General features: G+C 40.3%; 1 protein-coding gene across 1 annotated transcript in view; it reads right to left on the reverse strand.

Annotated features, from left to right (window-relative positions):
* Positions 1-1,638: 1,638 nt before the first annotated feature.
* Positions 1,639-15,000, reverse strand: part of LOC121859386 — a gene marked incomplete at its 5' end in the record, with an annotated part of 65,122 nt that continues 51,760 nt past the window's right edge. The window contains 1 exon segment of the mRNA XM_042356168.1: positions 1,639-2,928. Within this exon segment, the coding sequence (XP_042212102.1) occupies positions 2,779-2,928 (150 nt within the window).

A 15,000-nucleotide genomic window follows, 5' to 3' on the forward strand; every position in this document is an offset into this window, starting at 1 on the left:
GTTTTTCACTTTACGCGTTTCTCGCTTTCCGCGGGACCCTCCGGGTTACATTAACCGCGTAAAGTGAGGACCAACTGTATATATATATATACTGTATATAAATTTTTTCTTTGTCCCACTATACACGTGCTAGTATGAATACCATGATATATGTTGCCATCCCTCTCCCTCTTCTCATGTTCGTTCACGAATTTTTTCAGGCTTCTGCCCTGGGTTTTCTAATTACTCTCAGAATGCAGTTGCTCCACTTCCCTTGACGGAACTCTCCTTTTGAGGAATGGTATCCCAATCCTATCTCGAACACGTCCGTACAAACGACCACGGCTGCTGTCGACTCCCATGCAGCTGATGGATAACATTGAGTGTAAGGATGATCCAAATAGGCCTTGGGTAACATTGGTAAGATCTAAGTCTTCATTGTTTTCGACCACATCTGAGTCTGTGGATTCCTTATTCAAGGTATTTTATGAAAATGTTTCTAAACTTCCTGATCTCTCAGCACTTACAAAGAGACAGGAAGGCCAAGCAACTGTGGGTCATCATGCATTGTTTTTAGAAGGTAATACTACAATTTCTTGGCCTGATATTTGCACATAAACATAAAAGAATTAGCAGTAGTCCTATTCTTTTTGTTGGCAAACCCAAATTTAAAAAACATGACGTTTGAGTTTGCCATGGACAACAGAACGGCAGTGTTTAGTCTCAATCATCAAGGCTCAACCAGATCTTGGCCACTTCTCACTCTGTCCAAAAAAAAAAAAAAAAGTTTGTGTAACGCAAACACTTTACCTCAAAGCAGCTCACATACCGGGAGTACAAAACAATTGGGCAGATGCGTTGTCCCAACTCAGGCCAGTATCGACAGAAACAGAATGGTCCCTAAAGATATCGAAGTTCAAGAGTCTAGTGAGGAGGTTTGAGACTCCACAAATAGATCTCTTTGCCTCACAAAACAATCCCACCCCTGCATCCGACTTAGAGCCGTCAGTGTATACAGGAATAGTCCCTCTGTGAGAGGAGGCATGATCTAAATACATGTAAAGAGAATTAGCAACACAGAGATGGAGTAAGTCCTTCCTTTCATTAAATTATTGACAGACTTAAACTTCAGGGAGAATCCACGGAGCAGCACTACGGAACCTCATGGGGCATATCTGAACAGGAGGAAGACAAAGAATTCTCACAACTTCCCTTACCCTGAAGCTGAAAGGTTATGGGAGGCCTGGGTGCTGAGTGTAGTGTGGGGACATAGCCTTGTCAACTACACAAGTGTTGGTTACAGACTGTGGAAGGCGGTGGAGGCGAAACCAACACTGGACTTGGAGATACTGACGTCGAAGATCAAGGGGTGGCTCATCAGCATGAACGAGTTGACCATACTGCCACAGCTGCTTTTCATAAGAAGTTTAAGGCACTCATAAGTCATTAAGAACATTACCTGGATGTTTCTTTGGCTAACTAAGGTGCTCTTCTATCACCATCACAACAAATTAAAAAATAAAATAAAAAATCCTGGCTTTGTTTAGTCAGGTTTTGGCCCTATATTTTCACAATCATCAGGTTGGCATCCTCCCCCCCCTCATTATGTCACTGCTTACCTTCCCCAAGAAATAATAATAATCATAGTAACATTTAACAATAAAAATGATGATGGTGATTTATAGCTGATGATTGTGGTGATATTATATGATGAAACACAATATTTCAGTGAAATTCCATATGTTAACTTAAAGGAGACTCCCGCAAGGTACATCTAGGCCAGGTTTTAATTTAATCTCATAGGAGCAGATAGTAGCACAAGTCACATGTGTAAAACATGTAAATTTGTACTCTAGATGAATTTGTTTTTAAGAACCAAATCTTCAATATCATATTTCAAACTACTGTAAGGAAACTTCCCATATTGTATCTTGCATTTTCATTACTACAATGTGTTTAAACACTTGCTATAATGTTTGAGTGTGAGTAAATGAACAAACTTCATGACACATTAACCCCTTCACTACTGAGATGCCACTTTTATTATTTTATTTGGCTAATGCCAGACAATTTTATTAAGTGAAAAGGGGGTAAGAGTGCATAAAAAAGTAGGGGAAGAAAACCTTGGAGTTTTAATTCAGTTAATATTCACTATTAAAAACTGTTGATATGTAAACACTTGTGTTACAATGCTGTCTGCTGAAACACATCACCAACCTGATTGACTTCTACTTCATATCATTCTGTATTTGTAACATGTCATGATACTGTAATATCATTTAATGAGGGTAAATGGTTCACTCTTTTCTGTCCAATTAACTTCTTCTTGTATCAATTATGTTCCAATTACAACAATAGATATGCAGTTTTCTTTCCAAACATCAGTCACATAATATTTCTATCTCAACTAGGTACAAGAATCTAATTGCTGTACAAAAATTAGTTAAGATTTGCACCATATGTTACATAGGAAATAATGTTCTTCTAGATCCTAGCAACCAATCTTAGTAATAATTCAACATGAATCACCCGGTAACTTTGTTAGCAGATATAACTACATAGATACTTTGTGCATAAAAAATGGAGGTAGCAATAAGAGGTAGTCATTGTCAGGCATTAGTTATCTTAAAAACATTTCTCTGGTTATACTGTAGTACTTTTACGTCATCCTTTGGAACGAGATAACAAGTTAACAATAAGTAAATATGTTATCAAAATCTTACAACACTTTTAATATGAGACAATATTCTGAGATCATCATGCTGATTAGTAATAGTGTAACATCACAGTACAGTAGTATTATGCTAACTGATGGAGTCCAATACGTTTAAGGAAACTCTTTGCCCAGGTAGGATTTAACTTGACAGGTCCACCATATTCTTCCAGTAGGCTTGGTTCATACTGCATCAACACTTGCTTAGCTGTTGCAATCGCCAAAAATGAAGAAACCTGTGTAAAATGTAAAATACAGTTAAAAATTAGGTTTACTGACACTATAAGAGTGTAAATAAAATAACTTACAACAATTGTAAAATTACTGTACTGTATATACACATGTATAAACTGAAGTCATATACTGTATACAGCAGTTTGACCCCTGATTACTGTATTTGGTAAAAAAGCAAAAAATTTTCATATCTTTTGTATAATTCGACCCAAAGACATATTTTGTAGCAAGACAACTGATTCACATCAACGTGTCTTGGTTGTGATTACCACCACAACAGCTGTTGCTTTGAACAGTCTTACAAACTCTGAAACTGAATTTCCACCAGTTACCAACTTTTATTTATAAATTTCACTACATTCATCCCATAAGTGACTTTACCTGTACACTGTAACATCAAAGCTTAAAATTGTATGCATATAAAGAGCAGTAATCAAAGCATATAAATAGCAATGATGACAACATAAAGAAATAAAAAGTGATACAAGTTACTGTACAGACAACAACAACAACAAAAATTTCTGCACCTTAAGGTGTTATACATTCATGAGTTATGGGTTTTATATGTATTCCTAATAATTTCTCTGTATTAACTACAGGCATACATGACATACATACCATATATTGTGGCTTATAAGTGACTTGGCATTTTCATTTCAACAGTTCTCTGTGTTTTTTTTTTTCAGGGGGGCAACTGTCATTGAGCATTATATGAATACTGTATACCGTAACTGCATTGTTTAACAATTTAACAACAAATATTACAAGTAAACTGCTCTATTGTTTATTTGCAAAAAACAGTAGTTAACACCGAAAGATATTTTAATGCTTTGAAAGGTAGGTACTACCGCCTGGGAAGATGTTGGAAGCATAATGTGTTGTCTAATGGTAGACCCTGCTGCCATATGGCATCATGGAAATTGTGACCAAGTCCCAGGTTGCTGATCTGACTTTCTGCCTCATTTACACACAATTGCAGGGTCTCAAGTGTCCTCTGTAGATACAAGTGTAAATATATATATATACGCATGTACATATAACGACTTGCATCCGTCCACCCATCTCAGAGAAGTGAACTAAGATAGACATTTATTTTTTGTGAACAATTCTGCAACTTCCCTAAATAAGTGTGAGTCTTCACACACACACACACACAGAGGAATTAAGACAATAAGCATCTAGTGAGGATCCTGTTGTGTGACTGCATGGAGGCGAATCAAAATATCAGCTGTTGAGGAGCTTATTGCTTGGCAACACTGGTGCATGTTACCACTCCTTTCCACTCCATCTCTCTAATCAACCACATCTTTCTGCTTTCTCACTCCATATTTTATAATGTTATGTAAGGTAACGTTGAAGGGATACAACTTTGCTCATTTATACTTATACTTATCACAATATCCCCAAAAATACTTTAGTTTTTGTGTTTATTCAAGACATCTTCAGGTCATGAGACCCACTAATCCTCCGCCAAGAAAGGGTGACCTAATATTCTATCAGAAGGTCAGTAATGTGAGACCACTAATCCCCCACCCTACCTACACCTGACACCGAGTTAGGCGAGGTCCCCCAAAGTACTTTAGCTTTTGTCTTTATTCAAGGCATTTTCAGAAAATGCTCTCGATTTTCAACCCCGGAAAATTTGTTCCAAAAGCCGGATATTTTTGGATAATTCCGGCTTTGGGAATGATTTTCCGAGCAAATTTCAATTCCGGCTATCACAGAGTTCCGGGTTTGCGGGATTCCGGCTAACGGAGATATTACTAGAGTATAACTCGGGAAATGCTGTAGGTAGGTAGCAGATAGTGGGCAGCTATCAAATAGGGCCTGGAAAGATATTGGAAGCATAATGTATTGTCTAATGGTAGACCCTGCTGCTATATGGCATCATGAAAATTGTGACCAAGTCCCAGGATGCTAATCTGACTTTCTGCCTCATTTACGCACAATTGCAGGGACTCAATTGTTTCTCTTACTTGATAGCACAGCATACATATAGCATTTCTCACTACTGATTTTTATTTTTTATTTTTGTATTTCTTTATTATTATTATTATTATTATCATCATTATTATTACAGTGTTGTTATTATTGTTATCATTATTATTTTATTTTACTTTTTATTAAAAATTTTATTTACAGTGGTCCCTCGGTTAACGAGCGCCTCGGTTAACGAGATTTCGGTTAACGATTTACCTTCCATAAGATTCTTAACTTCGGTTAACGAGCAATCCCTCGATTAACGAGTTTTTTACGAGCCGACTTCAACATGTTTTCGCTTGCATTTGGCGGTCCACCAGCTGTAGTATTAGTCCGCCAATACAGTAATCGGTTTTAGGGCTTAAATTCCTTACTATTTTAGTAAATATCAAGAAGTTTATACTATTCAATAATTTTAAAAGTTTAATATTAACTTTTTTATTCATTTTAACAATTATTGAACATAATTGAAGGTAAAGAAACTAGTTTCTGGCGTGCCATCCAGCCTGTTAACACACCAGACTGGCGTTAGTCTCTCTCTGTTTTCAGTGGAGGTAACATCTTGCTTGAGACTCTCTTGAATTAAACGCTTTTTTTCGGTGCTTCCAAGCAAATTATTGGTCATTTTGAAATATATTTTACATATTGACAATATATAATGCAGTGCAGTGTTGATTTAAAGAAAATAATCTTGAAATACACCAAGAGAACTAAAATTTTATGGGTGAAATGGTGCCATGGGGTGACTTCTCTTCCACCCCAATGCCTTCTCTTCTCCCTTCTCCTCCACCCCCATTCTAATTCCCATCATCATCATCATCATCCAGGAGCCTTCTACATACACACCTCAAAGTAAGTGTACTTTTCTCCCTTTTTTGTTGAATTTAGGCAATTTTCGGTGAGCTGGAACCAATTACCCAAAAACCCATTGAAACAATGGTTTCGGTTAACGAGTTTTTCGGTTAACGAGCAACCTGCTGAAACGGATTGTGCTCGTTAACCGAGGGACCACTGTACTATAAATTATTAGTACAGTAATAGCCCGATTTACGAGGTTCCTGTTTACGCGTTTCCACATTTACGCGGTACCCCGCCAGAACCGGAATTCCCACTTTACGAGGTGCATCTACTCATATACGCGGAGAGCGGCTGGCAGTCCTGCCGCGCCGCCATTTTTGGATTCAAACCTCCTGCCATGCTGGGGCAAGCGGCGTGAGTAGGTTGCGCAGTGGATGCCTTTGTTGCATTATCGCTGATGTCATATGACATATCGGACTGTGATTGGGCCACGCATCCTTACCTCCCTCCGCCGCTAGCTGTGATTGGTTTAATGTAAAATGACGTGCCTTCCCGCTGGCGGGTAGAAGGCGCTTGACCTAGCTGCGTCAGTTACATCCTCCCGGCCACACCGTGGTATCTATTGTTCCGTAACAATGGCTGCCGCCGGACCACCACCACCACAGAAAAACCTTGCATTACCTAGACCCAGCCGCCCTAAGCCAAAGAAGATACGACGTGCCCTAAGTTACGAGGTGAAGTACAATATAATACAAGAGTTAGAAAAAGGAACAAGACAGGTTGATCTCGAGCTCCAGCATGGTGTTAACGAATCTATGATCCGGACGATCAAGAAGGATGCAGCCAAGATAAAAGAACACATGAACATCACAAAGTCTGCAGGTGCTTCAATGATCAAGTATTGCCAGGAACAAGGTGCTTCTCAAGACAGAAAATTTACTTGTGTGTTACTTGATTTGTCAGGCAAGACGGAACATGGCGGTCGACACGCGGTCAGTTCAGGAGTACGCACGTGAACTGTACGCAGCAGTGTCACGTAAGATGGGAATTACAGAGCCCAAACCCTTCAATGCTTCCTCTGGGTGGCTGCACAGGTTTAAGAAGGGGAACAAGATCACCAACATTAACATTGGTGGTGAAGAAGCGAGTGCTGACCGTGTTGCGGCTAGGGATTTTCCTTCATTCTTACGTGAGATTATGGAGGAAGGACAGTACACCGATGACCAGGTGTTCAACATGGACGAATTCGGTCTGTTTTGGAAAAAGCTACCTTCCAAGACCTTCGTTGTCCAGTCTGCCAGCAAGTGTCAGGGCCGGAAGATGCAGAAGGAGCGCATCACCGTCCTCTTCACCACCAATGCCTCCGGTTCCTGTAAACTCAAGTCATCGGTAATCCACACAGCCCGCAAGCCACACGCCTACAAGAACATGGGCATGACCAAGCTAAATGTCCACTGGCTGACCGTACGTGAGGCGTGGATGTTCTCTGCTCTGTACCTCTCCTGGTTTGATGACTGTTACGTTCCCGACGTGAGGAAATTCTGTGAGCAACAGAATGTTCCATTCAAGATTTTGTTGCTCCTTGACAACGCACCAGGACACTCGCCCCTACTGTTGGATCGTCACCCCAACGTAAAAGTGGTCTTCCTTCCTCCCAACACTACGTCATTAATCCAGCCCATGGACCAAGAAGTAATCTGCAATGTGAAAGCTGCATACTCTGCAAAGAACTTTAAGCTCCTGAACGACTGTACCAACACCAAGGATGAGTTGAGTAACCTGGGTGACACCGATAGCAAGAGCGACGAGGACGAGGAACAACAGTTGGCGGAGCAAGAAGTTCTCCTCAAACACTTTTGGAGGAAATTTAACGTCAAGAAAGCTGTGGACTTCTTGGTGGAGGCATGGGATCAGCTGTCTGTAGCAACGGTTTGTCACACATGGAGACATGTGTTGCAAGGTATCCCAGGTGGGAGGCAGAGTCAACCTGTGACTGGTGAGGTTCAGTCGGTTGCAGTAGCAGTGGACCTTGCCAGAAAAGCTGCGCAGAGTGTTATAGCTGCAGACTTTTCCGAGACCACCAACGAAGACATCCTGGAGGTGATCAGGGATCCTGAGGTGACTGCCGACAAGATGTTAGAAGACAATCACGTCAGTGAAGAGGCTGGTGGTGCGTCATCCCGACAAGAACACAAGTTAACGCATGGTAATGTTAGGGGTGCCATCGAGTGTACAGAGTAACTGAAGCTCCTCCTTTCCGACGACCCTAACTATAACTGGTATGAAGTCTTCACTACCCAGCTGCTGCAGGCTATGGAGCCGTACATCAAGGTGTATCACGACAACATCAACATTAGCCGTCAACAAAGCATTACTGAGTTCTTCGCCCGCAACCCACCACAGCCAGCTCAAGCCAGTGATAGTGACGGAGACAGAGACAGTGATGATGACTTTGAGGGATTTGTCAGGGAGGCCCTGACAAATGTGGATGACAGTGATGGTGACTCACCTGAGGGCCAGTAGTCTGCCCTCTGCCTCGGAACCAGCCGCCATTCCCGTACGCCGACCCATCTCTTCTATTAACGTAAGTGTTAAACCTAACCTTGATTTTTCCTAACATAACCTAACCTGATGTAAGAGTTAAACCTTGATTTTTCCTAACATAACCTAACCTTAGGTAAGTGTTAAACATTGATTTTTTAAAAACCTAACCTAACCTAACCTGACGTAAGTGTTAAACCTTGATTTTTTTCTAACTTAACCTAACCTGACGTAAGTGTTAAACCTTGATTTTTCTTTTACCTGGTACAGTATATTATTCTCTTATTGATATTTCTCTTCTATATTATGTGTGTGTGCATACCATCATAAAGTTAAGATGTTATTTTTACTACAACGTACATATTGTGTCGGGAAAAAGTGGAGTTTGGGGGTCGGCCCAGTCTCTATTTCAATTAATCCCATATGTTCTGTTGTTCCATTTACGCGTTTCCCATTTTACGCGGGCCACCGCGGGTTCAATTGACCGTGTAAATCGGGGTAGTACTGTACTACTACATTCTCCCCCCCCCCCCTCATGTGCCCGGGTGGGATAATCACATAAAAAATAAATAAAAATATCTAGGAAAATCTCAGCATATATGGCCACCTGCATCACCTACCATACATCTGTATCACTTACTATGATGCTTCATTCTTTGCTTGCAGTACAGTACTGGTAAGTGTTACTTTTTAACATTTAGTAATTACATGTACACATACAGCTACGACTTACGACCTACTCGACCTACGACCACCCGCACTTACGACCTGCCTCAGTTGGTATGACCATCTGCACATACGACTGCCGCAGTCGGCACCAAAATTTTTTTCAAATGACACATGTCTTTTCTAGACCGAAACGTTTCCGTCCCGTACCAGAGCGTCGCATGGCTTGGGTCACCGCGTGGCTACAGCACCCACCCATAGAGCGCTTAGGTGGTGTTTGGCTTTCGTTGTATCCGCAACTGATCGCACTGTGTACTGACATTATTTTCGTATGTAATTCACTTTAGAATGACTGGAAAGCGTACAAGTGAGAGTGCTAGTGGTGCTCAGAAGAAAAGGAGACGGTCAATTAATTTTGAGAAGAAAATGAAGATAATAATGCAGCTTGAAAATGGAAAAACTGTAGCAACCATTTCACGCGACGTTAGGCTTCTCACACTTGACCATATCCACTATTCTGAAGGACAAGGAATGTATTCGTGAGGTAGTGAAAGGATCAGCACCTATAAAGGGAAATATAATTACGAAGAAAAGACAAGGTCCCATTCATGAGATGAAAAAATTACTTGTGATATGGATGGAAGACCAGATACAAAAGCATGTATCCTTAAGCCTTCTAACCCTACAGGCTAAGGCAAGAACCTTTTTGAAAGCCTGAAGGAGCAGGCAGGAGATGAGTGCAAACAAACCTTCACAGAAAGTCATGGGTGGTTTAACAGATTTAAGAACCATTACAGTTTACATAATGTCAAGGTGAGTGGAGAGGCAGCTAGTGCTGATGTTGGTGCTGCCGAAGCTTTTAAGGAGGAGCTAGATCATGTCATCGTGGAGGAAAATTATTTGCCTGAGCAAATATTCAATGTGGATGAAACTGGATTATTATGGAAGAGCATGCCTGAATGGACATACAGTACATCTACAAAGAGGCGAAAACAATGCCAGGATTCAAGGCATTCAAGGACCGAATCACACTTCTGTTGGGGGGGAATGTAGCTGGTTTCAAGATAAAGCCCTTCATGATCTATCATTCAGAGAACCCAATGGCTTTTAAACATGTCAGCAAGCACACACTGCCAGTGTTTTATCGAAGTCACAAGAAAACCTGGATGACCCTAGTACTGTTTGAGGATTGGTTCATGACTTGTTTCATTCCTCAAGCCAAGGAGTATTGTCTGCAACAAGGGATTACATTCAAGATTTTGCTAATTTTGGATAATGCTCCGGGACACCCACCACACCCGGACGACATGCACCCTGATAGTCTACATTCCACCTAACACTAACTCTGTCATCCAACCCATGGATCAAGGATCAAGGTGCTAGTGCAGCTTTTAAAGCTAATTATTTACGTGCGACCTTCGCTCAGGCTGTTGCTGCTACATTTTGAAATGTATAAATAACATCAGTACAGCATGGGATGAGGTTACAGGTCAGTTAGAAATTGATAATGAAGATGTTGAACAGTTGGTTGAAAGCGTAGCAGAAGAGCTAAGTAACGAGGATCTTATTGGACTGGAAGCACAGAAAAATGCAGAGGAAGAAGAGGGTCGAAATGTAGAAAAGGAACCTGCACCCCCCAAAAAAATTTTCAGTGAAGCAAATGGCAGAGGCATTGCAACAATTAATAAGGGGATGCAAATGTTTGACGGAATGGATCAAAATGTTGAGCGTTTTGCCAAAGTTGACAGAATGGTCCAAGATGCACTTGCTTGCTACAGGAAGATTCATAATGAAAAGAAAAAGTAAACTGTACAGTCTAAATTGGACATCTATTTTAAGAAGTCCGCCATTGCTGTCTCCTCACGCCCCACCAGTGCTGCCTCTTCACTCCCTAAAGATGATCCAATACCTTCAACCAGCAAGTTTCCCCTGTACGTTAACCTGTCTGAGGAAAGCGACATTGATGACCCACCCAGCCCTGTCTCCTCCTCTGCTTCATCCAATTAATATAGTCTCCATGTATCCTGTAAATAGAAAATTATGGGGGCCCCTTGTGCATTCAGCTGACTACATTAAAGGTAAGTGCACAGTACAGTAACACTGTATCCATTCTTCTTAATTTATTACTTTTACTGTACTATATTTAATTTTAGATTTTATATGTATTATTTTTTACATTTCTGACTTATGACCATTCCGACTTACGACCTGGATTTGGGTCCCTAACCCAGTCGTAAGTCGGGGAGTAGCTGTATATAGATCGATAACTTATTATTATTGTTGTATTTTTGTAGGATGGAGGAAGTGCCTCGATAAGTCGGAATTTGGGATAACTCGGCAAGGCCAGAGCCCCATAAGTGCCGAGTTATCGGGGGTTTACTGTAGTAGTAGTAAAAATAATAATATAATAATAATAATTATAATAATAATAATAATAATAATAATAATAATAATAATAATAATAATAATGAATACTGAGTTTGTTTTAATTGTTTTGAAGTTAAACGAATGATTTATTAATGCCAAATTTCTATATAAGCAATATGATTGAGTCCAACAATGTGGTAAACACAAGGTGAGCGTATTTCTAACAAATTTCAAATTGCATGTCAAAAATGAACAAATATTGCTATGACAAATAATAAAATTGATACATAGCATATCATCAATACAATAGCACATACAGCTCCTCTCCGACTTATGATCTACTCGACTTACGACCACTCACACTTACGACCTGCCTCAGTCGTAACCAAAATTTGTCAAATTACGTAGTATTTACAAGTCCCAGCGTCAGTACACGGAGAAAATTTTAGTTTGTAATTCACTTTAAAATGGCTGGCAAGCTAAAAAGTGAGAGTTTTGTGGTGCTGAGAAGAAAAAGAGACCCATTTTAGATTTTCTATGTATTATTTAAGCATTTTCGACTTCCGACCTGGATTTTGGTCCCTAACCCCGTCGTAAATCGGGGAGGAGCTGTATTTTATTTACAAAAAATAGTGCCTTCCACACCCAAACCATCATCTACGTTATGTGACAGTTTAGCCGGGCAATCACCCAACTTAATGGGAGACGTGTATGTGTGTGTATGCCGTGAGTGTCACATTGAGGGGAGGGAGCGCAGGTATATGGTGAGTCAGCAACGCATTTACAGACCTCTGCCTCCATGAGTCCACACATACGGTAACTTCCCACACATACACACCCATGTTCTTAAACTTTCCTATGTTATAGTTTTATATGCTATTAAACTTACATCTATGCCACATGAGAATATTGTAATGATTTGTCCACAACTTTTATAGTTTCATAACAAGTAACAATGGCAACATGCCATCTCACGGGCCACCTCATCCCCAGCTTTTCCCCTTTCCCAGTGAGTCAAGCTATCGCTAAACTGAATTTTGACCTAACTTGAAGTGAGAAAAAGTGTAAAAAAATTTTTATGGCGAAACCAATTAACTTTAAGTGAATTTATGCTAAATGAGGGACACCTGTACGTAATATCCCCGTTAACCGGAGCAATTGGTGCAGAGCTATTCGGGGACGAGAGAATTTTGGTTAATGAGACGACTCACAGCCGGAATATTTCCAGGTACAGTATGTACAATACAGCACTGTAAGTGATATCCCCGTTAGCCAGAAGAATTGGTGCGGAACACTTCCAGGAATGAAAGATTTCTGGGTAACAAGACTACTGTCTTAAAGCAGGAAAAAAATTCCTTAACCCCACGGAATTTTCCGGGTAACAGAAAAATTTTCTCGTAAGTTCCAGAAATTGCGCATTAACATCATCTCTTGAACCCGTAAAAATATCCCCCATCCTCGGAATTTTTCAGGTACAGTACCAGAATTTTTTTTTTTTTTTCAGAATTTTTGGAAAATGCACCTGATTTTGATCTCTCAAACCCGGAAAAAATCTCTCCCATCCCAGGAATTTTCCGTAATTTTCTGGGTACTGGGAAAATTTTCTCAAAATTTTCCAGAAAATGTGAAGCTCGGAAAATTGTTCCCAAAGCCGTAATTTTCCAAGAAAATTTAAATTCCGGCTACAGGTGAGTCCCGCGTTTGAGGGATTCCAGCTAACGGAGATATTACTGTACATTCCCGGAATGTCACTGGCCGCTGAGAAAAGTTTTCTGATTCTAAAATGCACATCTTATCATCTCATCTCGCACGGACAAATGCTCTCCCATTACATTGAGGCCACAAGCATGAGCGAAAACATTTACGGCTAGCAAAAAAGTGTATAATCTTTTATTGACAGCATGTGTTCTAATCGTATTAGAGAGATGTATATGCTAACATAATGATCCCGAATAAATTCTCTCCAAGATTTATCCAATAAAATATTTTTAAATAAAATATTTCGGTGGAAAGTTGTTCGGACATACTTCTCAGCCTCCCTTGGTCCCTGTTCACCTAGCAGCAAAGTAGGTACCTGCTGTAAATCGAAAGTTGCGAATTCGTATTCAGGGAAAGTTGTTGGAGCTTCCAATAACTTGCTTAGACATAAACCATTGACTCTTCAGGCTTCTATGCCCTTAACTCATGAGACATAAAGGCAAGCATGAACTTAGCATGCTTCCCTGTTGGGCGCTGTAAACGCTTCTGCGCTTCACCTTACACAAGGATGTAGGGGGTGCCAAAAAAAAAGACGGAGACTCAATTCTTCGATGAAAAAAAAGCAAGAAATATTGATACCAGAACCTATAAAAACAAGTGTTAATTAACCCTTAAGCCCTGGGTTAGGGTGTTGCTAGCAGTACCCACTCGTGGGGATAAATCAAGAAAAAAAATGGCAGGAAAATAGGCGGACGTTCTGGAACGTCACCCGGGGCGCACTGATCAGACGTTCTGGAACATCACCCAGGGCCTAAAGGTTAAGTTATAAAACAAAAATACCCAAATGATCCTGAATAGCTTGTCTAAAAGTTTGGTTAAATAAATATATTTTCACAAACAAAAAATATATTTGATACAGGTATGCAAGGCGTGAATGGTGCTGTGTCACAGCTAAGCCAGTGGAATTTTCCACTCTGCACTGAGGGAAGTTTTCCCTGAGAATCTAAATACACATCTCGCACAGACACACAAGAGCTGTATTTATTTATGCAAAAACCTCTAAACACGTACAATATAGGGCATTGTAAATAAACAAAATAATGTATACTACTACTACAGTACTATACTGTATATACTGGTACAGGTGCTCCTCTACTTACGAACACGTTACTTTCCTGAGGCTTGTTTGTAAGTCCAATTGTTTGTAAGTCCAACTTTACTCTTGTAGATACCAAACATATTGTAAAAAATAAAAGATTATGGATATTTAGTACAGTACAGCTATACCCTTTAATACAGCCTTAAAACCTGGCTCACTCTTCTCCTCTTAGGTAATGTTTGTTCTATCTGGAATTTTCTTCAAAATAATCCAGTCTCATCCACATTAAACACCTGTTGTGGCAGGTAACCCCCCTCAGTGATGATTTTTGTATCTCTGAAAGTTTTAAATTGAACGTTCTTAAGTAGAGGAGCACCTGTACTCACCAGCAGATGCTGTCATCTTGACCCTACAGTAGGTATACACTAGTCACTCTGCTGAATGTAATATGCATCTGTAATCACTTACCACTTGTGATGGAGGCTGGGTAAGGGATTAGTGGGTCATGTTACTGACCTGACCTTATGCAATGTCAGGTCACCCATTGTCAGGGTGGGTGATTAGTGGGTCTCATGACCTGAAGATGCCTTTAATAAAGATGAAAGTTAAGGTGCTCCAGTGTTTCCCACTTACTGACTGTACAGTATAACATTGGTAACTGTACAGTAATCACTTTTTACACCTTAACACTGCTTTAACACTGTATTCTTGGCTGATTGTGTCCTGGTACAGTAATGTACAGTACGTACTGCACAGCATAAATTGTACGTAATACAGCAGCTAGTGAAGGAACAACTTTCTACAATGGCAACAGTGTGAACTAAAGTGATCTAAGCAGTTAGGCCACCCATGTGCTTGGCATGTGGGGAAGCATTGGAGCATGATGCAATCTCACGGAACTCCCAAAAATTTATTACTAGGCCTA

This window comes from Homarus americanus, unplaced genomic scaffold, assembly GCF_018991925.1.
Source record: "Homarus americanus isolate GMGI-L3 unplaced genomic scaffold, GMGI_Hamer_2.0 scaffold7626, whole genome shotgun sequence".
Lineage (NCBI taxonomy): Eukaryota > Metazoa > Arthropoda > Malacostraca > Decapoda > Nephropidae > Homarus > Homarus americanus.